Raw genomic sequence first — 25409 nt, 5'->3', positions numbered from 1 at the left:
CAGACCTAGGGGTAGGGTAGGAGGAGGAGCCCAGGAGGCGGACAGAGGAGGGGCCTCGGTGGGTGCTCCATGTTTTTCCGCACGCTGCTCCGGGTCCTGCGGCAGCGATGGCATCGCTACAAGTACCGCTTCGTGCCTTGGATCGCACTCAACCTGAGCCAGAACCGCAGGTGAGGACAGTGGTCCTCCCGGCAGGCCCCCCACCCTCGGGCCGGCCCCGCGCTGCTCGGCTCTGGCCCTGCTGGGCGCCCGCGCGTGCTGGGAACTGCTGCCTGCTGAGTTTAATTCCGACTTGGAATCCGCGGATTCCTTGATTCGGCTCTGAGCGCCCCGGGGCTGGAGAGAGGGGGAGGGGGAGGGGGGTGGGGGAGGAGACGTGGGCGGGGCTGTGCGGGCTGGGGGGCGGGGCGAGCTCTCCCTGCGGGCTCCGGAAATCCGAAGCTGCTTGGCTGCGATTTCTTGCCCGCTCTTAGGATTTTAGATTTTAGAACTGTTTTTTTATTTGTAATTTCAGTTATTTAGTATAAAGAATGACTTTCTGGGAGGGATAAGGGGAAGGAGACAGTGGGAAATATAGGCCATGTAAAAACAGATGAAAACATAAAAATGTGTTAGATTACATAAAATAAAATGTATTTTAAAAGATTTTGAAAAAAAGTTTTAAAATGTATTTTAAAGATTGTGAAAATAAGATTTACTTTAAAATTTATTTTAAAGATTTTGAAAATAAAACGCTAATTTTATTTTGAAGCTTTTGAAAATAAGAATTACTTTAAATTTTAAAAAGTAAAAAAAGGTATTTTAAGAAAAGTTTTGGTGCAGAAAGAGAACTCTAAATCCAACTCTCCGTCATTTCACAGATGAGGAAACTGAGGCCCAGGGACGCTAAGCGACTCTCCGGGAGGTCTGACTGACCAAGCGGCAGAGTCGGAATTAGAACTTGTGTCTCCTGTGTTTTTCTGCTGCTCCCAGGCCTCCTTTAGCCCTTGTCACATGTGTTACGGGAAAGGTTTTGACCATAGCCAGCTTCTAGCTGGGAGACTGGCTCCAATCCCTTTCCACCTAGGTTTGGGAAGATAATTGTGCTGAACCGCTAACTCGATTTGCAAAATAGAGCTAGGGAATTACTTTCCCTGTTTTACTAATGGAGGAGGAGGAGGGGGAGGGAGACGTTTAGGAAGGAGGAGTTATTTTCCCAGTTTAATAATAACAACAAGTCACTAGTGCCTTAAGGTTTGTAGAGTGCTTTTATCTCCTTTGCCTCTTGAGGCAGTTGGACAGTGCATGTGTTGGGGGAACCTGAGCCTTGGAAATTAAGTAACTTATCCATCGCAGAGTAAATATTAGGACTTGGAGTCAGACCTGGTCTCTCCTGGCACTACACTGAACTTTTTTTTTTTGGGGGGGGGGGGAAGCGGTTAGGGGAATGCCGAATTTTATCGATGTTGCCTTTTTTAGGGTTTTAGACCCTAATTATTTAGCTTCCTACCCTTCTTCCTCCCCACGAAAACCTTTCCCGTCTCAAAAGAACTTCAGGGAATGGGAGGGAGAATTGCATTTCAGTGAACAGGGAACCAACTCTAAGAAACTCTTGGGCTCTGCCACTGACCGTCAAAGTCAGGAGTTTGGAATCACTGCAAGTATTAAAATTAGCAGCTAGCCTAAATAATAAAGTTGGCATTAATACAGATTCCAGGCTGTATTCTTAAAAATCCAATCCAGTAAAAATGTATTAAGCACCTACTATGTGCAAAGCAACAGGGATACACTGAATAAGAAGAAAGGCACCTGCCTTCTGGGAGTTTGCCTTCTAAATGGGCAGAGACAAGCTCAAAGGAAGCCGGACGTATAATATAATAGGCGTGAACTCCGATCTGAAAAAAAAAAGCTATTACAGATATGAGCAGAAGACTTAGAGCTGGGAAGGATTTGAAAGTTCATTTAGTTGCCTCAACCCCGTCTTCTCATTTTACATATGACAAAGCTGAGATCTGGATTGATGCATCAACTTGCTAAAATTCACAAGTCCACACCTCAACGAAAATATTGGAATTGTATAACTCTTGTACTAGAGATGTAAAGCCATAATGGCAAATTAAGCAAGTGATTTGGAGAGGCAGAAACATTTTTAATTGGTGATGAAGGATTGGAATTAGTGCTGTGGAAGATTTTATTAAATAATTTGTTAATCAAATGGAAGACATAAGCTGAGTGGAAATGAAATCGAATTGGGCAGCTAGGTGGCGCAGTGGAGGTTGTGCTGGGCCTGGAGTCAGGAAGACTCATCTTCAGTTCAGAACTGATCTCAAGACACTAGGGAGTGACCTTGAACAAGTCACTTAACCCTGTTGGCCTCAGTTTCCTCATCTGTAAAATGAGCTGGGGAAGTGTAGCAGCAAGCACCCCAAGCGTCCTCACGGTGTCTGCCAACACAGGTTCTTAGATCTGCTTTGTTAAAGGAAAGCAACTCAAAATGGGTTAACAAGCTTACTTTAATCAGTCAAATATGTATCATTTACCTAGTTCAGGGGAAAGAGGTCAGCACCCCGAACTTCAGAGTATACAGACAGGATTATCAAGACAGAAACAGATCAAGTAGACAGATTTCCAAACTGTCCAACCATTACATCCATACCAAACAACATCTGGGTTTCCACATCTGGGTTTTTCAAAGCCTGGGGGCTCTGGCCAACGGCTTCCCAGAATCCATATCAAATCACAGAACACTTCTCAAAGTGAGTCCCAAACAAAGCTACACATCAGGGCTTATATAGCCTTCTCCTGGCTCAGAGAATGTAACAACCTTATTGACCCATGGCCAATCAAAAAGTATCTACTGAAAAACAAGCCTCCCACCCCAGGCTCCAGGTGCACTTTAGCCTAGGGGCAAGGAAGATCTTTAAAATTTACATTCCCATTACAGGAAGTAAGTGGCAAACCACTCTAGAACCTTTGCTGAGAAAACCCCAAGTTGGCCATGACTGAAACTACTAAACAATAACAGTATTTAAAATCCAGTGGAGTTTTGCTTTGCCTCAGAAATCAAATGATGAATTTAGTGAATTTATACAGTTGAAATCTTAGGCAGGAATTATTTACTTGCCCTCCAGAAAGGAAAGACAAAAATCCAAAAACGAATTTAACTTCCCAAAAGTCAAACAGTTAGAACTGGGAAAGGAAGAGTAAAATCATTTATCTGGCATACTTTAGCACCTTGAAAAAGTCTTCAATTTCGTTGGACACTCATTCTACCAACACAAAATGTGACAGCTTCAAGACTTCATGGTTTGTGGTAGAAAATCTCATCACACTGGTCATGTGCATCTCCATACTCGGTTAAGCAGGTCTTCAGAAGACACGTACTGCCTATTGCTAAACTTGTACCCAATGATTTTCCAGCTCTGTGTAGGACCTTTTAGAACTTGTTCTCTGATTTTATATCATGCCACGAGAGGAGGTAAAGGGGCTATGGAAAGGAAACAAGTCTTAGAGTTAGAGAATCTGGGTAAGAATTCTGGCTCTCCTCCTTACTGCCTGTGCAGTCTTGGGCAAATCATTTTGCTTTTATTCAGCCTCAGTTTTCCTATCTGTATAATGGTATTACCTGATCCCTGAGCTCTCTTCCAGTTTCAAATTCAGTGAACTGAATTCATGCTATGAGGAGATATCATAGGTCTCTGATTTACTTTCCAGCTCTTGTTCTGTGATCCTATGAGTTTATTGATAAATGTGAGATCTCTCCCCAGCACTGAAATTACAACATGTTTGTATAGAACAACCTACTGGGATATGAGCATCCCAAGTGGAAAGCAGGCAGGCAATCTGGATTTTAGATTTTTAGATCAAGGAGTACTGTTACTCCTATCTAGCAGAAGAGTCAGGCTATTCTAAACAGTTCTGGATGTTATAGCCTTCAAATGATTGAGCATTCTTATCCCAGTTCCCAGTTGGAACCAATAAACTTAAACCCATCAAGAAAGTCAGGCTTTTTATCAGAGGAAGGTAGTATTTCCCCTTGTTTCCTGGCAGAGAATAGTAAACAGGCATTTTTCCCATTTTTCAGGACCTTGAGATATGTTCCAGAGGACTCCAAAGACAAAATTATTCCAGACGAAGATGTCCTAGGAGCATTACTGAAAGTCTTTCAGGCTCTGTTCATAAGTGACTTCAATAGACAAACAGACATCCTAGCCTTGCTTCCAGGAGCCATTAAATCAAAATATCAGGATTTATTGGTTATTCATCAGCAAAGGACGGAGCAACCCAGATCCAACACTCAGCAACAAAAGATCTACAAGCCGGGAGAAGTTCTCTTTAATACATTGGGCTTCAGTATTTCCCAAGAAACCAGTTCATTGATTTCTGCTGGAAAAGGTGTCTTTGTTACCAAAGGATTTGTGCCAAAAGGAGCAGTTGTGTCTATGTATCCTGGTATTGACATGTTCAATTATTTACCAATACATTCTTGATACATAGTAGCTGCTTAAATAAGTGCTTATTGAATGAATGAAATGAAAATAGATTCAGTAAAAGTGGCTAACACCTGTCCTGAGAGCATTACCTGGCCACCTATTTTCTATAGATTATTATCCAGGTCTGTAAATATGCGGTATATTAATAGAGGCAGTGGGATATGTAATTGTGTAAAACTCATATAGAAATAAATCCCTACATGCTACATACTGACATTTTTTGTTGTTCAGTCCTTTCTCAGAAGTGGTTGACTCTCTGGGCTCCAATTTGGGATTTTTTTTTTTTTTTGCTTTTGCTTTTTGGAGGGGAGAGGGCAGGGTTAGATGACTTGCCCAAGGTCACACAACTAGTAAGTGTTAAGTGTCTGAGACCGAATTTGAACTCATTTCCTCCTGCCTCCAGGGCTGGTGCTCTATCCACTATGCCACCTATCCCACCCCCCATTTGGTGTTTTCTTGGCAGAGATACTGGTTATTTTGCCATTTCCTTCTCCAGTTCATTTTACAGATGAAGAAACCAAGGCAAACATGGTTAAATGCTTTGCCCAGGGTCATGCAGCTTATAGGTGTGTGAGGCCAGATTTGAACTGAGGAAGATGAGTCTTCCTGATCCAAGCCCAGCACTCTATCCACTGAGCTACCTAGCTGCCCCAAATTGACTTAGAAAACCACAAACTAACATTATCTATGTTGTATTATACTTTTATTTATTTCATTAAACATTTCCCAGGTACATTTTTTATCTGGTACAGCTGCACTGGGCTTGCAGACCTAGCCTCTGACACCTCTGCGTAGTGGAGACAGTGCTAGGCTTGCATTCCTGAAGATCTAGATTCAAATTCTGCCTCTGATACCTACTAGCTGAATACTTTTGGACAACTCTCTGTGAACTGTTATGATAGAAAGAGTTCTAACACTGGGACTTTCCCAGGCTAAGAAGATGACACATCTTTTACATATTCACAACAATTCAAGTTTGATGCTCTATTGATGTATAACTGAAGTTACTCATAGATAATATTTTGGTAGGTTTACTATAATAAATGTCTTTATTCTGCGTAAATGTACATAGACTCAGGAGAATGTTCTGATTTCTGCCGTGGCACATTTGTGTGAGTGAATATTTGGCAGACATAGGAGAAAGAGCCACATAAGCTTAGAAAACTATCAGTATAGATAACAGTATGGAAAGTAGAATTAACACCTTCTGGGTGAGTTAATAGAACATTCACATCTTTTTGCAACTGGAAAATGAAGGGTTTTATTTTTAAAAATTATGAGTTCCAGTGAAAGACAGTGGACATAGAGGAAGGGGGCTAACCTGTATGGCAGGGAGACCTGGATGAGAGTTCTGCTTCTGACACATGCTAGCCCTGTGACCCAGAGCAAGTAGCTTAACTCCTCAGTGCCTCCAAACCAGTCTTTTAAGACTCTCAGTTGCAAATTTCCTTTTCTGTATCACAGAATACACCCCACAGCAAATATTTACCTGTGGTATTTTCGATTATTGAAAAAAAACTTGAATCTTTTTGTAAATGATAAACTTTCCCAGAGTTGGAAGAGTCAGAAAATTTATATTGTGATTTTTGTTTATATTTTCTTATTGAAAATGGTGCGTGATCTAGTGTTTTTAAAGTTTGCAGAGTCCCACAAACATCTCCTTTGATCCTCACACAAGTCTTGATATCTATGCTACAGATGCTATTGGCATTTTAGAGATGAGGAAACCGGAGTGTAGAGAGTTAAGTGACTAGCCTATGGTTATAGAGTTAGCAAATCCTGCAGAGGTAGGATTTGAACTTACATCTACTTCTGTCTCTATAAGTAAGGCTTTTTTTTTTTTTTTTGCTTCATCATGCTGCTTTTTGGAGGGCAGCTAGGTGGTGCAGTGGATAGAGCACCAGTCCCGGAGTCAGGAGGACCTGAGTTCAAATCCAACCTGAGATACTTACTAGTTATGTGATCCTGGGCAAGTCTCTTAACCCTGTTTGCCTCAGTTTCCTCATCTGTAAAATGAGCTGGAAAAGGAAATGGCAAAGCCCTCCAGTATCTTTGCAAAGGAAACCCCCCAAGGGCTCAAGAAAAGTCAGACATAGCTGAACAGCAACTGCTTCCTTTCCTCCTTCAAATGAACTAAACTCATTTTTCAAAGGCCTCATAATAGAAACTAAATATTTAATCTCTTAAAAATTAGATCTGTAAAAACGACTGCAAATTTGGGGTTAAGTTGTCAATTGCTAAGATAATTGTTTTGTTTTGTTAGATTTGCAGGTTTCACTGCTGGTGATGAGATACTTTAACATCTGGAAAAGATCTGTTCAGAAGTCAGAGAGGATAAAGTTTGATATTCTCACAATTGAGTTTGTTTGGTTTTTTGAGGTAGAGAGGTTAGCATGAAATCCTACCAACAAAAACGAGAAGCATATATCTTAGGCATTCTGAGTTCCTTTAGATATTCTGCAGAAGGATACAATATAGTATGTTAGGATGAAGGAATAACCTTGAGTTTTTCCTCAGAAGAAACCTGCCAAGATGTTTGTGTTTATAATACATACATGTACATGTCTTGTGTTCATAGGTACAGTGTATCAGAAGCATGAGCCAATTTTTTTCCAGTCCATTGGAAATCAATTCATTTTTAGATGCCTAGATGGAATGCTTATTGATGGAAATGATAAAGGAATATCAAAAGTTGTATACAGGTAAGTTGGTAATAGAAGTAAGAAAATGCCCATTTTTAGATATCACAGCAGAAATCTAGGCATTTCTATCCTCAGGCACATGTCACAGATAGATAGACGTTTCTCAATTATTAATAGCATTTGTATCACGATACATGTGTCATGTATCTCTTCTACCGCTGATACTCTGTCTGGATTCATTCCTCTGTTACTAGATAGATATTCCTACCTCTTCATACTCTCCCTGTCCCTGTGCTTCTGAACACTGGCTGTCATGCAGACCTCACTGCCCATCCTCCACTGCCATCTTTCTCAGGCCATCATCCGGGTACTGACTGTACTCTCCTTCCTTGCCTATCTTGACCTAGGATTGATGGATCTGTTCAGCTTTACACTGTTCAACTTCACACTACAGCCCCTTCCCCCTCTATCCTCTTGCCCATCATACCTTGCCAAACCCCACCCTTAGATTACTCTACCATCCACTATCTTCACTCCTATTCACATGCTGTTGAACAAAGCTAGAGAAAATCATGAAATTCTGATGCCTGAGTGCACTACAGATCTGCTACATAATCTCAACGAGGCTCTCATTGCAGCAAGACTATCCTTTTAAATCTCCCTGATCGATTCACTTTCCTACTTCCCACAGGAGCAATTCCAAGCCTCTTCCTTTCTTCTTAAGCCTCCCAGGCTCCCCCCTCCCCCCAGCCTTTCATGTGAGGACCTCGTCTCATCCTGTTCTGAAGAAGTTGAGACTGCTTGGCTAGAGCTTTCTTCCACCCTCTCCTCCTCCCATGGCCCTCAGAAATCTCCTTTCTCCACTCGTCTGACGTGAAGAGTGGTCCTTCCCCTTGCCAGGGTAAACGTTTCATCCCATTCCATCTCATCTGCTCGATTCCCTACTCTCTCACTAATCTCTGGTCACTTCCTGTCCACTGGCCACTTCCCTGCTGCCTACAAACATGCCCATGGCTCACCTACCCTGAAGAAACCTTCACCTGGCTTACCGTCCAGTGTTTCTCCTTTTTGGTGCTTATGAAACTCATTGAGAAAGTTACCTGCCCTTTGGCGCCTCTGCTTTACCTCTTCACAGCTCCCTGCGGTATGGTGTCAATGTCACCACTCGGCTGGAGCTGTTCTACAAAATTACCACCGACCTCTTGTTCTGTTGTTTCAGTCACATCCTACTCCCTGTGATCCCATTTGAGGAGGGTTTCGCCATTGCCTTCTCCAGCTCATTTTACAGATGAGGAAACTAGGGCAAACAGGGTGAAGTGACTTGCCCAGAGTCACATAACGAGTAAGTGTCTGAGGTTGGATTTGAACTCAGGAATGTGAGTCTTCCTGACTCTAGGTCTGGTGCTCTCTCCTCTGTACTACCTTGTTATATCAGTCTTTACCTTTCTCTTTAGTCTTTGATGCTGCTGGTCACCCTCTTCTCATGAATATTTGTACTCTCTAGGTTTTTGTGACATAGTCCTCCTCTGGTTCTCTTCCTTTCTGACCCTTCCTCAGCCTCTTTTGCTGGGCTTTCCTGCCTATAGCCTTGGGTGCCCCCCCACCCAGGCACTGTCCTTGGCCTTCTCCCTTTCTACTGTCTAGCTTGGTGATCTTTTCAAATCTGGGGAGCTCAGCTGTCATCTTGTTCTGGTGATTCCCAGGTCTTTTTATATAGCCCTAACCCCTTTTTTGACCTTCAGTCTAGAATCACCAGCTCTCTATTGGACCCCTCAAATTGTATGTTCCATCAATGTGTCAAACTCAACATGTCCAAAATAGAACCCATTATCTTTGATATAATATTGCTGTTACTGTATACAATGTTCTTCTAGTTCTGCCCACTTTGCTTTGCATCAGTTCATATAAGCCTTCCCAGGTTTTTCTGAAACAATACTGCTCATCATTTCTAATAGCACAATAGTATTCCATCACGATCATATATCACAACTTGCTCTGCCATTCCCCCAAATGATGGGCATCCCTTCAATTTCCAGTTCTTTTCCACCACAAAAAAGAGCTGCTATAAATATCCCTTTTCTTTGATCTCTTTGGTATTGGTATTGGAAGTGGCATTGCTGGGTAAGAGTATGGACAATTGTATAGCCCTTTGGGCATAGTTCCACATTGTTCTCCAGAGTGGCTGATTCTGTGCCATTTCACTGGATGACCTCCATGCCTGGAACACTCCTGCTCCTCACCTCTGCCCCCTGGCTTCCTTCATAAGTCACCTCAAATCCTGCCTTCTTCAGGAGCCCTTTTCCCAGTTCCTCTAACTACTTACTAATGCCACCTCTCTTTGATTACCTCCCATTTTCACTCCCCATATATTCTATGTACGCAGTTGTTTGCTTGTAGTCTCCCCACTTAAAAGGTGAGTTCCTTGACCACAGGGACGATGTTTTTGCCTTCCTTTGTATCCCCAGCATTGAGCACCATACCTGGCATAAAATAAGTGCTGAATAAATATTTGTTTGCTGACATAGGATTCCAGTCTGGAAAGCACCCTAGGAATTATCTAGTAAAAACTTCTCATTTTATAGCTGGGGAAATTGAGGCCCAGAAAAGGTTACATGACCCACCCAAGGTGGCCCAGCCGGTAAGTAGTAGAGCCGGGATTTTAACACATCTTCTGACCCCAAATTGAGTACCTTTTCCACTATACCTTGTACTGGGGTGAAAAATACAGTTTAAAAGCTCCTGTGTAGCAACTGCCTTATGAAAAAGGCAAGTAATATTCGGTGAATGGTATTGGGGTATAGAATCTGATGTTCTGAGATTTTTTGAGTAGTAGGAAAATGGAAAAAATAATTAGAATTCTAGTGTTAATAATGTTTTCAAATTCTGTTTTTGAGTTAGATAAGATCAATCTTTGAGCTAATATTTTTACCTGTTTTAGGTCATGCAGTGGGAGGGACCGTCTTGGTCCTTTTAAAATGAGTGACCCTACATGGCTGACATCAGAGGTCCAAAATCCACTGGCTGTAGGACAATATGTTAACAATTGCTCCAATGGTAAGACATCATGAGCTTTCTTGGAGTATCTGGTTTGTGCTGGGATGACTGAATGTGTGAATGAATGCCTTTGCCGCTGTAGTTTATGTTTATCTAGCACCTTCTCAGCTACTCTGCATACATTATCCTGAAACATAATCAAATCTGAGTTAGGAAGGGTCTTAAAGCCACATTGTCTGGCCTGTATACAAAGACCCCCTTCTACAACATTGCTAGAATGGCTCTAGTCTCGCTGCTGTTTGTCCTTCATTCTCAAAGAGGACCATGGCATCAGGGAGGTGATGCCACGACATACAAGTGAATTGGATTTAAGTGAGGGAGGGCTGTGCTAAGTCACCAGCCTCACTTTCTCCTCTGGAACCATCGGGGTCCAGTGACCAGATATGGATCAGGACAATTGGAGGTGGCCCAGGATGCAGTGGGAGACATTGGCCTCTTCAAGCTAAGGTCTTTAACAGGTCTCAGTTTGACTGAGGCAACACCCATTCAGTGATTAAGGGTCTAAAAAGTCTAGTCTTTCTTTGAAGACTAGTGAGGGCAGGGAGACAGTCCATTCCATCTTGAGATAGCTCTGATTATCAGGGAAGCTTTCCTTACATCAGGCCTAAATTTGTCTCTGCAGTTTCCACCTCTCGTTCCCAGTTCTGGAGCATAACAGAACAAGTCTCACTGACTTTCAATGAGGCAGCCCTTCAGTTACTTGAAGACAATGATCACGGACCGGACCGTCCAAACATTGTCTTCTATAGGCTAAGCCTCCCTGGTTCTTTCACCTGGTCCACACAGCGTGATCTTGAGGTCTTTGAGCACCCTACTTGCCCTTCTGTAAGAGCCAACCTGGTATAGTGGAATCAACACTGGCTCCGAAATGAGAAGATCTGGGTTCAATTCCTGCTGTATTGTTTACTAACTGTGTAACTTCAGTAAGTCACTTAATTTCACTGGGTGTCACTGTCATGGCAGCTAGGTGGCACCATGGATAGATAGCACTTGTTTTATAGCAGTTGTTTTTCAGTCTTATCCAATTCTTTGTGACCCTATTTGGGGTTTTCTTGGCACAGATACTGGGGTGGTTTGCCTTTTCCTTCTCCAGATCATTTTGGATGATGGAAACATGAGGAAACTGAGGCAAACAGTTAAGTGACTTGCCCAGGGTCACACAGCTAGTAAGTGTCTGAGGCCAGATTTGAACTCAGGAAGATGAGTCTTCCTGACTCCAGACCTGGCACTCTGTGCACTGTGCCATCCAGTTATCCCAGGTTATAGCACTTAGAAGTCCCTAAGACCATAATTCACTCAGACACTATCTCCATGACCTTGGGCAATTTACTTGACTTTTGTCTGCCTCAGTTTCTTCATCTGTAAAATGGGTGTCATAATAGCACCTACCCCCCAGGTGTCTTGTGAGGATTGAATGATATGATCCTTATTAAAAGGCCTTGCAAACCTTGGAATGCTACCTATAAAATGAAGGCATCAAACTAGGTGGGCTCTAAGGACTCTCCTAGTCCTAGGCTTCTGGTTTACTAATGTCTTTCTTAAAATATGGCACCAGGAACTGAACTCAACACTCAGAGGAGGGGCAGGGATTTGTTCTGTTAAGTTTGGATTCAGTCAGAGGGCTGCACTTGAGGACCTAGAGGGCCACATTCAGCCTCAAAGCCACAGACTCCCCGCCCCTGCTCTAGATAGAGAATGTTACCTCTCTAGCCTCTGAATGTAGTCTAAGCTACAAGGAGCTTTTTCTGGCTTTGGTATCACCTTGTTGCCTTAAGCTTGGCCTACAATCCCTTCAACCCCCTGGATCTATTAGAAATGAACAGCTGGGGCTGGCTAGGTGGCATAGTGAATAGAGCACCGGCCCTGGAGTCAGGAGGACTTGAGTTCAAGTCCAGCCTCAGACTCTTAACATTAAAAAAAACTAGCCATGTGATCTTGGGCAAGTCACTTAACCCCAATTGCCCTGCCTTACCCCTCCAAAAAGCAAAAATAAATAAAAATGAACAGCTATCTAGCCATGCCTCCTGCTCCCCCTACCTGGTACTGCTGAAGTTAAATCTCACCTTATTAGCTGTGGTCCGCTGCCTTTAGCACTGTGTGGCTAGAGCTAGGTGGGACCTCCAGGCTCTTGAAAGTCCATTTTGCACGAATGTAGCCTGTCCAGGTCTTCTGAGGTCTCAATCTTTCCTCCACTATGTTAGCCAGCCTTCCCTAGCTTTGTCCATCTGCCAACATGAGAAGCATGCCCCCTGGGTCTTTATTAGCCCATTTGGGCCTTATGACAACCCTATGAGGTTGATGGTGTGTTATCACCCCTTTATTACAGATGAAAAAGTAGGGTCGAAAAAAATGTGACTTATCCAGGGTCACATGGCTGGTAAACAGTAGAGCTGGGTTTTCTTTGAATGGTGGTTCTTACCCCTATTTTATCAATGCTTCTCAAGACTGTTTATCTAATAAAATAGCTTATATTGGCTCACTGGAACTTTGAATGCATTTTTAAAAAATAAATCATGGGTGACAAAGGCTGCCAGGAGAATTGAAAGGGAAACTAGATTCGTTTCCATGATTTTGATGACTGGTCCTTGTGCTGACTGAGCATTTCTAAGAATCAGGCCATGCATGGCTGGCAAATCCCCAAGATCCCAGTCCTGCAAATGCAGGAACGAAGAAAATAGAAGCTGAGGTGGCTAGAGGGACAGAAGGAAAGTGTCAAAAGGCCGATTTCCAGGATGCACAGAAGAGGGAACCTGTGGCAAACATGGGCGTAGCCCTGAAAAGCCCAGAGGGGCAGTGTTGAGAAAGAAGTTGGGCGGTATGGAGGTGGTGGTGGGGAACCAAGCTGGAAATACAGAGCACAGGGGTAAATCCAGCCCTGTATCATTTACATGGTCACAGTACATGAAGCACAGAATATGGCTAGGTGTTCTGTCCCCAAAACTATGATAATAGCTAAATCCTATAACTGGCTTTTTTTTTTAAGCCTATGGAGAAACAGGAGTATAAGAAGACTGTGACCTAGTAAAAGAAAATAAGCCAGTTTTATAGGTGATGTGGAAAACATGCCGAGTCTAGAGGCAGGAAGACATGAGTTCAAATCCAACCAGTTGTATGACCCTGGACAAGTCACATAACATGTTTTCCTCAATTTCTTCATCAGTAAAATGGGGATAACGATAACCTCTACCTCCCAGGGTTGTTTTGAGGGTCAAATGAGATGGTAATTGTGAAGCACTTAGCGCATTGTCTGGCATGTTGTAAGTGCTTATTAATGTTAGCTATTATTAAAACTTCAAGAATGGGCTCTGTGGCCAGGATACACTGAGACTGGTCTAGAAAGGGCTGGGACTGGGGAGTCCAAAGTCTTTGCCGTTCACCAGCTGGGTGACCTTTGGTGAAGCAGTGAATCTCTGTGGTCCTCTAAGGTGAGGGAAGCAGACTTAAAGATCCCTTGAGTCCCTGCAGTACTAACCACCTGTGAGTCCTGCATCCTTTATATCCATGGCACAGTGATGATTGATGTTCATAATGATGCTCTTGTAGGTCCTGACCAATCAAGAAAGACTAAAAATCAATATGGGTAATAGATTGTACTGATGAATTGGATTCAACATTCAATTGTACAAGTGCCCACTGTGTACAGACACTTCTAGGAGCTTGATGAGAGGCAATTAGTTTCAATTAAGTAAACATTTATTTAGCTCTATGCAAGGCACTGTGCCACGCCCTGAAGATAGTGTAGAAAATAAAACCCAGTCCCCAACTTCAAGAAGTTTACATTCTTGCATGTACAAAGGTTACAAAAGACGTATTTCTATTCCCTTGTGGAACTTCTAATGCAATAGTTGTTCTCTCCTCCCTAGGTTTCCTGTGCCCTATTCTCTGTGATCCCATTTGGGGTTTTCTTGGCAAAGATACTGGAGTGGTTTTGCCATTTCCTTCTCCAACTCATTTTGCAGATGAGGAAACTGAGGCAAGCAGGGTTAAGTGACTTGCTCAGGGTCACACAACTAGTAAGTGTCTGAGGTCAAATTTGAACTCAGGAAGATGAGTCTTCCTAACCCCAGGTCTAGCGCTTTATGCACTATGGCGCCACCTAGTGACCAAAAATATTGTTGTCTATCTCTAGCTGTTATCCATCCATCTTTTCTCTCTTTCTACCAATATCTATCTCTTCCTCTCTGTCTCTCTATCATCTGCCTATACCATCTATCTCCATCTCTTTCTAGCCTCTCTTTTCATCTCTTTCTGTCTGTATCTTTTTAACTGTCTTTGCTATCTGAATCATCTCTCTCTATTATCAGGCTCTTTCTATCAGTTTATCTCTTCCTCTCTCCTCTGACTCTCTCTATTTTATCTCCACCCTTCATCTGTTTCTGTCTCTTGTTATCTATCGTCTTTCTACCCATCCCTCCCTCATAATCTGTTCTCTCTAACATCAGTCACTGCCATTGTAATCGATGCCAACACGATCCTCTCATTCACGGGCTGGAGATGTCTGCTTCTTTCTTGGTTTCTCCCTCTTTATCTCCTTCTCCCCCACATTTAGTCAGTCGCCAGGTCCTGTTGATTCAAACGCTGCAATCTTTCTGTCTCTTTTCCACTCCCATTCCACCCCTCTGGTTCAGAACCATGTTGCCTCTTAGCCAGTTTGGACAGCCTCCTCACTGGCTTGTTCTGTGTTCTCCCATCTGCAGTCTATCATTCATGCTTCCTGAAGAAGCTTTCCCATGTTCTCCTCTCATCGCATCGCTCTTTGATTTCCGAACGATTCAGTGTCTGACCATTGCCTTCCAGGGAAGGTGTGAAGCCTTCTGCCCGCCCTGGAGGCACGTCACACATGTGCAGGTTTTCAGGTTAATGCTACTCCTCTTCGTGGGGGCCATGTCCAGTCATCCTGATCTGCGTCTGGTCACTGGACCCAGGGGGCTCTGGAGGAGAAAGTGAGGCTGGTGACTTTGCACAGCCCTGCCTCACTTAAATCCAATTCACTTGCAAGTCATGGCATCACCTCCCTGATGTCATGTCCTCTTTGAGAACAAAGGACAGACAACAACTCAGCTCCTCTCCACGTGATCTATGTTCCCGCTAACCTCAGACCGTCGCCCGTCCTCCTCATGGCCCTCCTGTTCCTGAGCTTGTGCTTAGATAATCTTCCCTTTGTGAAACCCCTACTGCTCTTTCAGGCCTACTTCAGCCACCAGTTCCTCCGTGAAGCCTGTACTGATTTCTCCTTCCCAGCACTTTGAATCTCTCCTTTGTATTTCTTGGGAAGGTAGCATGGGAGCTTGCTGGTGTAGCACATGGAGAGCGCTAGACCTGAAGTCAGCGAGACCTGAATTCAGATCTGGCTTCAGACACTTCCTGGCCGTGTGAATGACCTTAGGAGAATCACTTAACCTCTCTCTGCCTTAGTTTCCACATTTGTAAAATGAGGTTAAAAATAGCACCTACTTTTCAGGGTGGTTATTACTGTTGTGAGGATAAAATAAGCCAATATTTGTAAAGTACTCCGAAACCTTAAAGTAATATATAAATGCTGGTGATTATTTGGCCGCTAAGTGGGGCAGTGGATATAGAGCACTGGACTTGGAATCAGAAAAACCTGAATTCAAATCCTGCCTCAGACAATTACTAGCTGTGTGACCATGGACAAGTCACTTGACCTTTCATGGCCTCAGTTTCCTCATCTGTAAAAAGTATATGATAGGGGCAGCTAGGTGGCACAGTGAATAGAGCACCGGCCCTGGAGTCAGGAGGACCTGAGTTCAAATCTGGCCTCAGACACTTAACACTTACTAGCCATGTGACCTTGGGCAAGTCACTTAACTCCAAATGCCCTGCTTTCCCCCCTCCAAAAAAAAAAGTATATGATAATAGTGCCTAAATGAGATGATATTTGTGAAGTGATTTTGCACACCTTAAAGTGGGGGCTGGGGTGGAAGGAGCCAAGATAGCTGAGTGATAGTGAGCTCTTCTCCACAAACTCCTCCTAACAGATCTAGAAAATATACCAGACTGAATTCTGATGGGGAAATCCAGAAAAAGTCTCAGGGAGTCCTTTGTCCAGTCCAGCTCAACACTGGGAGACAGACAGGGAGGTCTTTGCATTGATGTAGGGTCGGCCAGGAGCACCGAGGAGTCTGGCAGCACTCAGGGAGAGGCAGTGTGCCCGGAGGAGGTCCCATACCTTTCCCAGCACTGGGACAGTGGCAGGTGCCAACTGCCAGCTTCGTTGCCCACCACTGCAGTCCCAGGTTGCAAATCTAGGGCAGAATGAGAAGGGCACTCCTACACAGCTGTGGTGTTCCTGGGTAGGGAAACCAAGAGCTGAATACTGAAGACGTTTAGAGGCAAACAGTAGCAGCTGCAACAGTTGTGCGGTATTCAAACCTCAGGTGCAAAGCAAGATTTCACTTCCAACCTCCAGCCCAGCCAGCAGAAAGAGTAATGAGGTCTGGAATCCCAGACCAAAGGGGAGCCCACAATTCTGCTGCTCTGAACCACCAGAACTTTCCACCTGAGTCCATCTGCATCTACTCCTGCTCAGACCCATACCCAGACCATGAACTTGCAAAGCTCAGACCAGGGTGTAGCAGTCAAACTTTGCTTTTTGAGGGGATACTGAAAGCTTGCAGGTCCCCAGCCTATCCTTGAAATGCTGGAGTAACACAGTCCTCCAAACCCCAATAAAGCAGCAATAGAACCAGCCCAGAATATCCCTCCAGGAGTGTCCCAGAGCCAGCCCTGAAATCAAGTGCTAAGTGAGGAAGTAAGCATGAAGAATGGACAAAGGTGACCATCACACAAAGCTGTTATAGTGGCAGGGACACCTAGAACAGAAATGGAGAAGAAGAGAAGAATCCCCAAGCATTTACAAACAAAGCCTCAGAGTAGTTTATTTAGGATTTTTGTGGCCATATTCATTAATGAAATTGGTTTATAATTTTCTTTCGCTTTATTTATTTGCTGTTTGGAGGGGCAATTAGGGTTAAGTGACTTGCCCAAGGTCACACGGCTAGTAAGTGTTAAGTGTCTGAGGCCAAATTTGAACTCAGTTCCTCCTGATTCCAGGGCCAGTGCTCTATTTACTGCACCACCTAGCCACCCCCCTCCATATTTATTTCATAAAAAGAGTTAAGTAGGACTCCTTCCTTGCCTATTATTCCAAATAATTTATTTAGTATTAGAATTAGTTGATTTTCAAATTCTTGGTAGAATTCACTTGTAAATCCATCTGGTCCTGATGTTTTTTCCTTAGGAAACTCATTTATGGCCTGTTCAATTTCTTTTTATTTTTTTTTTTTGTTGTTGCCTTTTGGAGGTCAATTGGGGTTAAGTAATTCGCCAAAGTTTACATGGCTAGTTTATTTGTGTGGGTGTTAAGTGTCTGAGGCTGGAACCAAACTCGGGTCCTTCTGACTCCGGGGCCAGCGCTTTACTCACTGCGCCACCTAGCTGCCCCTCAATTTCTTTTCCTAAAATAGGTTTATTTAGAAATTCTGTTTTTAGGGGGAAGCTAGGTGGTGCAGTAAATAGAGCACCGGCCCCGGAGTCAGGAGGACCCGAGTTCAAATGTGGCCTCAGACACTTAACACAAAAACTAGCCATGTGACCTTGGGCCAATTGCCTTCAAAAAAAAATTCTGTTTTTTCTTCTGTTTATCCAGGCAATTTATATTTTTGTAAATGTTCTTCCATTTCACTTAAACTGTGATTTAATGGAATTTTTAAAAACTAGACTGGAAATAGGTTAACTTAGTTTTTAGCTTCTGAGTTGATAAATGGGACACTTTCCATAAGCTTTCATATTAACAGAATACTTGCAGAAAATTTTTGTTTCAAGAATTTGAAAGCAACTGACTTTTAAAAGAGTCTGGTTTTAGGACCACATACATAAAATGGGCCAGTGGCTCTGATGTGGGAGGCAAATCATGCACGTAGCAAAAACGTGTGATGACTTTTGTTCTAAGGGGGATTGTCTCGTGGTCGGTCTAATTAACCCACAGAGCATGCTTTTCAGCAGCTGTATTAAAGTCAGCTGCACAAGAACCCTCTTTTTGCAGCTTTTGTTTTATCATTGGGAAGTGAACACCTCCCTTCTCCTTCTTGACCATGATATTTTGACATTTCCCCTTGCTTTCATAATCATCTGCTGGTTATTTTTTCCTGACTTCACATGGCAGTATGGAGCAGGTCACGCCGGAGTTATGTCTCTGCTGTGTTGTTAAATCTGACTTCAGCTTCCTGTGTGGCTTTGATCCTGTCATTTACTTTCTCTGGGACCTGCAGACCATGTGCAGAGAAGAGGATAAGTCTGGGTGTCTGCTTACTTTGTGGGGGCCTTATGACTTTACAAAATATCATAGCAATCACAGGAAATGCTAGATATCTTTTTAAAAAACAAGGTCAGTAGAAAACATAAACAAGCATGACAGATTTGGACAATAACATGTTGAATTTCTTGTAAACTTGGAGGGAGAAGAGGCTGTACATGGTGCTGGTTTGTGGCTTTGTCGCAATCCTTTTTCCTTTGTATGTGGAAATGCTCGTTTTATTTGGTTAAGTAAAAACAAATTTATTACTAACTTGCAAAATCTCTCTCTGTCTCTCTCTCTCCCCCTCTCCCCTTTTTGGTCTCCCTCTCCCTATCTCTTGCTCTCTTTCTCTCTTTTCTCTCTCTCTCTCTCTCTTTTCCTCTCCTCTTCCTTCCTTCCTCCCTCCCTCCCCCCCTTTCTCTCTCCCTCTCTCTCTCTCTATGTGTCTTTCTCTGTGTCTCTGTCCATCTGTCTCTCCCCTCCCCCCCTCCTTCCCTATCTTTTTCTTGCTCTCTTTACCTTTCTCTCTCTCCCTCCCCTCTCTCCCCTTTTTGGTCTCACTCTCCTTATCTCTCTCTCTTTTTTCTTTCTTTCTCTCTTTTCCTCTCCTCTCTCTTCCTCCCTCCCTCTCTTTCTCCTCTCTCTCCTTTTTCTTTCCCTCTCTTCCTCTTGTTTTCTCTCCACCTCTATCTTTCTCTTGCTTTTTTCCTCTCTCTGTCTCTCTCTCTCTGTGTCTCTCTTCTCATTCTTTCTCTTTTCTCTCTTTCTTCTCTCTCTCTCTGTTTCTGTCCCTCTCTGTCCCTCTCTCCCCCTCCCTCCCCTTCTCCCCCGCTCTAGACAAAGAAGCTAATGTTTGTTATCAGGAATTTGATGTGCCTGAACTTTTTCCATTAGAATTTAAGCAGTATCTTCCGAACATCATGTACAGTCGTGATGCACAAAGGTCAGCATTTCTCAGAACAGTGGTTTGTATCTATCTCTTGCCTCGTATTTTATTAGCTGTTTTTCTGAGGAAAAAGTTGTGCAGAACAGCATTTGCCAAAGTGATCTGGTCCCCAAACATTTTTGGGGTCTGAAATTTATTGATGGAATCCATAAGTGCTGATTTGGTGAAAATGTGGGAGGGGAGAGAGAAACATGGGGAAGACATGTCCGGGATCATATGCTGACTTACCTTCTTAAAGGGAGAGGTTGGGGTGTCTCCGAATAGACAGATGAAATTAAACCTGTTTTCACACTCCCCACATTGTTATATAATAGATGTATATATGATTTCATTGTATTTTTAGAAGGATATAGTGCTAGCATTGACATTTTGCTGTGGAATTTTCTTTCATGTTGAACAGAACAAGAAGCAGCCTTATGTAATGGGAAGCTATCCTTGGAGCCAGTATAACATGGATTCAAGGCCCACCTCTGATCCATACTGGCTCTGTGGCCCTGGACTGGTTACTTAACCCTCTGGTCTTGGCAGCTCTCTTAAGACCATCAATTTCTTTTTTTTTTAAATTTTTTGGAGGGCAATTAGGGTTAAGTGACTTGCCCAAGGTCACACAGCTACTTTTTTGTGTTAAGCGTCTGAGGTCCTCCTGACTCCAGGGCCTGTGCTCTATTCACTGCACCACCTAGCTGCCCAAAACCATCAGTTTCAAAGAAAATGCCAACCTGCATTGGTCAAAGTGCTTTTTCATGGGGCAGCTAAGTGTCGTAGTGAATAGAGCACCAGCCCTGGAGTCAGGAGGACCCAAGTTCAAATCCGGCCTCAGATACTTAACACTTACTAGTTGTGTGACCTTGGGCAAGTCACTTAACCCCAACTGCCCTGCCCTCCCCCTCTAAAAATTTTTTTAAGTGCTTTTTCACCTGGAATTTCTCTTTACCAGTGAAATCACAGGTGCTATTCCTTTCACTGCCCCTACTGAACAGAACACCAGGCATATAGGACATATATATATGGGACATATTTTAGGAAAGACTTGAAGCATTTGGTCCAAAGACAGAATCATTTATCCAGAGCAGTATTTCTGTCTTCTGGGACACATTATTATTAGATGAAAACTGGAACCAGAATATAGGTAATTAGTTAGTCTTAATGATACTGAATGGCCTTATTGTCCAAATACAGATTCCTGTGATGGTAAATGATGGTTAGCTCCTCCTCCTCCCCTCCCGTATAGTGTAAACACATGACTCTTTGAAATGAAAAAAAGCTACCTGAAAAAGGAAAGCAAAAATCTCTATTGCCAGATTTCCTCTCTTGGCATTTCTATTTTAACCTCCAAAATATGTTTAGAGGTAGACACATTGAAGCAGGACCACACTCAAGGTGAAATGAGCATCTAATGATGTGTTGGAGGCATGAGAAAAGGCTGCAGATCAGTGTGGCAGCTTAAAGCAGGCTTATGTGTCTGTTTGGAAGATTTCAGTCTCCAGAGACATTTTTTTGGTGATAGATAAAATTTATAAGCAGTGATTGAAAAGAGTATCTTTGTAACTCAGATGGGTTCATTGCTTTCCATTCAGTCAGATATCATAGTTAGCTACCACTAACTGGAAATCTGCCATAATTTCTATAATCAAAGATGGGCTTCTTTTTGAATAAAGGAATGTTAAATAAAGGAAAGGCATAATTTATTAAAGACGTGATTCTTTTTTAATAAAAGAATTTCTAAGATGTATAATTTAGTAGTCTTATGATGCATTATTGTACAGTATAGGCTTATTAGGGATTGTAATTTTAAAATTAACTTTATTTTTACCTTTTGGTTGGTACTCGTAGATAAAATAGACAGTACTTAAAAAAAAAGACATTTCTTTCAGAGTATTCTCTAATTCTCCCACCCTTCGACTTCTTCAGATGAAGTTTTACTGTAATCAATTTAAAGTACCTTGCTCCCCATTTCCCCTGGGTTCATAAGCCTACACATGGGAGCTCTGGATTGAGGAAAGGGACCAACTTAACACTAATTATGAATAGTTTCTTTTTGCTCATTTAAGTGGCTGTTAAAAAATGTGGTACAGATGGAAAGGATGAAAACCAGATGATATGCTGTAGTTTGAAATGGGGCAAACATTTTCTATCCATGCTGAGTCTGCAGAAGTAACATTTTGAAGGCCCAGTAAAGTGAGTAAGCTCACAGAGAATCAACTTCCTTAAGAAGGAAATAGCTTCCTTAAGAAGTTCTTCCAGGGGCAGCTAGGTGGTGCAGTGAATAGAGCACTGACCCTGGAGTCAGGAGGACCTGAGTTCAAATGTGGCCTTAACACAAAAACTAGCTGTGTGACCTTGGGCAAGTAACTGAACCCCAATTGCCCTCCAAAAAGCAAAAAAAAACAAAAACAAAAGTTCTTCCATAAGAACTTATGACATTGGGAAGAAAAGGTTTGGCAAAGCATTTATGGAGTACCTACTATGTACTAGGCACTGTGCTAAGTGATATACAAATATTATCTCATTTAATCCTCACAATAGCCCTAGGAGGTAGGTGCTATTATTATCCCCATTTTAAAGTTGGGCAGACTGAGGCAGGCAGGCTAAGTGACTTGTCCAGGGTCACCAAACTGGTAAGTGTCTCAGGCTGAACTTGAGCTCAGGTCTTCCTGACTGCAGGTCCAATGGTCTGCCCACTCATTTTACCACCTCATGGTCTCCATTGCTACACTTAACAGTTGTTTGTACATGTTCTTTGGTCTTGTGGAGACTTGTGGATATTGGTCAGTTCTAGAAAATGAACTTTCTAATCTTACATGTAAAATACGAGCTGTTCTCATCAATCAGAAGCTGGGTGTAGATTTTTGTGACTAATTTGCTTTAGACTTATCCCTCTTAAGTTTCACTCCCATACCTTGGTCTCCACTTAAAAAAAATGACTTGGCATTTTCTTTGTATATGTGCACCTACGGTTTCCTTACAAATAGAATGAATGAAAGTTCTTAAAGGCCAGGAAATGTTTCGGTGTTTTACGTCCTATCCCCAGTGACTAGAACCATGTCTGGTATATAGTAAGAACTTGGTAAATACTTGCTAAACAAATGAATAAATGAACAAACAAATAAATAAATATTGACATAGAATAGAAAGTGTTGGACATGTGAGAAACTTGAAAGAGTTTACATGCAATATCCCATGAATTGTGTCCACAAATAGCTTTTGTCCTTATCTGAAGTGAGCTTTAAGTTGTTGCTTTTCTCACTGGGGGCCCTTGTGTAGAAGGAGATCTCTCCCACCCCCAGCCCTTGTGGAGAACATACTGATAAGGTCAGTTAAAATATAATGTCCAGAATATAATTTATCATTGTGAAAAGTTATGATGCTTAAAATGAATTTTGGTGGCCAGAAAATGAAACTCAACACTTTCAGAGGTCCTAGATTGCAGTGCAGACTTGGGAACCTCTCAGCACATCCTAGAAGAAAGAGAGAGTTTCCACATTGTTTCTTCTGAGGGGGCTGGCTTCATTTTCCTGACTTGTTACTTTCGCCAGCTCAGTTGGGGAGACAGCCTGGTACAGTGGAGATCCCTGGCCCTGAAGGCAAAGGAACTGGGTTCAAATCCTGGCTCTGTTATTTAGTAGCTGTTTGACTTTAGATGAGTTGCCTTAGCCTCTTTGGGCCTCAGTTTTCTCATCTGTAAAATAAGGGTGTTGGACCCTTTTAGCTCTAGTATATACAGACTATGAGATGGACATTTCCTCTCAGCCTATCAATGAGCAAATATTTACTAAGTTCTTTGTGCTGTTGTTCAGTCATTTCAGCCATGTCCAACTCTCTATGACCCCATCTGGGATTTTCTTGGCAGAGATACTGGAGTGGTTTGCCATTTCCTTCTCCAGCTCATTTACAGATGAGGAATTGAGGCCAAGAGGGTTAGGTGAGTTGGCCTGGGTCACACAGCTAGGTAGTGTCTGAGACCAGATTTGAACTCAAGAAGACGAGTCTTCTCTTCAGAATGATGCCTTGTTTCTTCTTTCCTGGGGCCCTGCTTTGTTACGTGTCGGTGAAGAATGCAAAAAGCTTCTGCTATTTTCTGGGTTAATTATAAAATTAAATTTTAAAAATTTAGGAGGAATCAGAAGAGAAGGAACATTCCATCTGTAATTTTTTATCACAACTACATTTGTATTTAAATACGTGAATCTACATTACTCTTAATGTACCCCATTGATCAGAGTTAATTAATCAAATCTCTATTTTCCTCCTTTTGTTTCTAACAGCCCATTGCGATGTGTGGTTCTCGTGGCTCTCAGGGACATCCAGCAAGGAGAAGAGCTTTTCTCCAACTACTATACAATTATCAACTAACTTGATGGGATTGGTTTTAGCACTTAACTATTCATTTGGCTCAGGAGAGCTTTTCTCAATGAATTTCTCTGGGTTGCATGTTGTGGAGATTTGCCCTTTGAGATCTAATTAGACCAGGGATTTTCATCTTTGTGTAAATACACGTAGCTTTTATATTTTGATGCAGTGATGGAAGCTGTTTGCTTCGGTGACTTTTAAAATTTGTCTTGCTATTTCAAGTTAAATTGCTTTTCACTTAAATGTACGATAACTTATTAAAATCAGCTTCCTGAACATATCCTTTCATCGCCTCTTTTGTTTATTTACATAAGATGGAGTTCTGATATTTTAGCATTACCAGGGAGAGACTTAACGGACCTCGTTTGGTATTGGAACGACATTGTTCATTCTTTTTGTGGCTTTGATGTGTTCCAGGATCATTAAGAACCTCCTCCCTTTTAGGGGAGAATGGAATTGCTATGGCTGACATTAAGTCATATTAGGTGTGAAATTGAAAGAATTTTTCTCACTTGACCTACAGGAGCCTAGGAGAAGGAAATAAACATTTTTTTTAAGACCTACTATGCTCCAGGCACTGTGCTAAATGCTTGACAGATATTGTCTCATTTGATCCTAACAGCAGGTCTGGAAGAGGAAGGTGCTATTATCCCTATTTAACAGTTGAGAAAACTGAGGTTAAGTGACTTGCCCAGCATTGTAGAACTAGTAAGAATCTGAGGCTGGATTTGAACCTAGGAGGTCTTTGGGACTCCAGCCCCAGTGCTCTATCCCCTGGACCACCAAACACTTGGCCCATAGAATTCCAGGCTGAGAAGGGTTGCTGCAAAGCCCAGACTATTAACTTCTTGATGCCTTTGCTTCGATGATAGCAATAGATTACAGAATTCTTACTTGAAAGTTTACAAAATGCTTTATGACTCAGTGGATGGAAGAAGGGACGGAGGGAGGGAGAGAATTTGGAACTGAAAGTAAACATTAAAATAACAACAAAATGCTTTGCACACATCATCTCTGATTTTTCACAGCAGCCCTACCTTTCCTTGGTCTTCCTAAGGGAAAGAGAGCTCTGTATGATATTGTCTTGTCTATTAGAGGAAGGGGCGGACACTGGTCTACTTCCTTCTCTTTGATATGGCACATAATTGTAAAATAATTGACCCTGAATTCTAAGTGATAGATCACTGAGGAATAGACACAGTGGACAGACCACTGGATCTGTAGTGTGAAGACCCAAGTTCAGATCCTGCCTCAGACACTTACTAGCAGTATGACCCTGGGTAAGTCGCTTAACTGCTACTACCTCAGTTTCCTCATCTGTGAAATGGGGTTAACAATAGTACCTACCTCCCAGGTTTTAGTGGGCATAAATGTTTGCATAGTGTTTAGCAAATCTAAAAACATTACATAAATCCTAGTTGTTTTTTTATTATTATAATTATTTTGCTTTTTGGAGGGGGGAGGACAGGGCAATTGGGGTTAAGTGACTTGACCAAGGTCACATGACTAATAAGTGAGTTAAGTGTCTGAGGCCGGATTTGAACTCAGGTCCTCCTGACTCCAGGGTCAGTGCTCTATTCACTGTGCAACCTAGCCACCCCTAGTTATTAATAAATGGATGAGCAAAA

General features: G+C 42.5%; 1 protein-coding gene across 4 annotated transcripts; it reads left to right on the top strand.

Annotated features, from left to right (window-relative positions):
• SETD9 (SET domain containing 9) lies at positions 1-24061 on the top strand. Of its 4 annotated transcripts, none has more exons than XM_069096472.1 (6): positions 1-170; positions 4064-4431; positions 7051-7174; positions 10053-10168; positions 19323-19450; positions 23697-24061. In XM_069096472.1, the coding sequence occupies exons 1-6, from the start codon at positions 70-72 to the stop codon at positions 23787-23789; spliced, it is 930 nt and encodes a 309-aa protein (XP_068952573.1). In that variant the 5' UTR covers positions 1-69; the 3' UTR covers positions 23790-24061. The 4 variants fall into 4 exon arrangements, with proteins under 4 accessions (XP_068952573.1, XP_068952576.1, XP_068952574.1 ...); XM_069096475.1 differs by lacking the exon at positions 19323-19450 and adding an exon at positions 14032-14181 and having other exon boundaries at positions 23697-23809; XM_069096474.1 differs by having other exon boundaries at positions 3-170; positions 19323-19428.
• The last annotated feature ends 1348 nt before the right edge of the window (positions 24062-25409 follow it).

The sequence above is a fragment of the Petaurus breviceps genome, unplaced genomic scaffold (genome assembly GCF_028583685.1).
Source record: "Petaurus breviceps papuanus isolate PSGF00001 unplaced genomic scaffold, PetGlider_PUasm1.0 229, whole genome shotgun sequence".
In the NCBI taxonomy this organism is placed as follows: domain Eukaryota; kingdom Metazoa; phylum Chordata; class Mammalia; order Diprotodontia; family Petauridae; genus Petaurus; species Petaurus breviceps.
Note: the sequence above shows the minus strand (reverse complement) of the source record. Positions and strands in the feature narration are given on the sequence as shown.

Bases quoted from the DNA above. Each gene is read 5' to 3' on its own strand.
- SETD9 (XM_069096472.1), top strand. From the start codon at position 70: ATGTTTTTCCGCACGCTGCTCCGGGTCCTGCGGCAGCGATGGCATCGC. The intron at 171-4,063 runs GTGAGGACAGTG...CCCATTTTTCAG, and splicing joins AACCTGAGCCAGAACCGCAG to GACCTTGAGATATGTTCCAG. The intron at 4,432-7,050 runs GTATTGACATGT...TTGTGTTCATAG, and splicing joins AGTTGTGTCTATGTATCCTG to GTACAGTGTATCAGAAGCAT.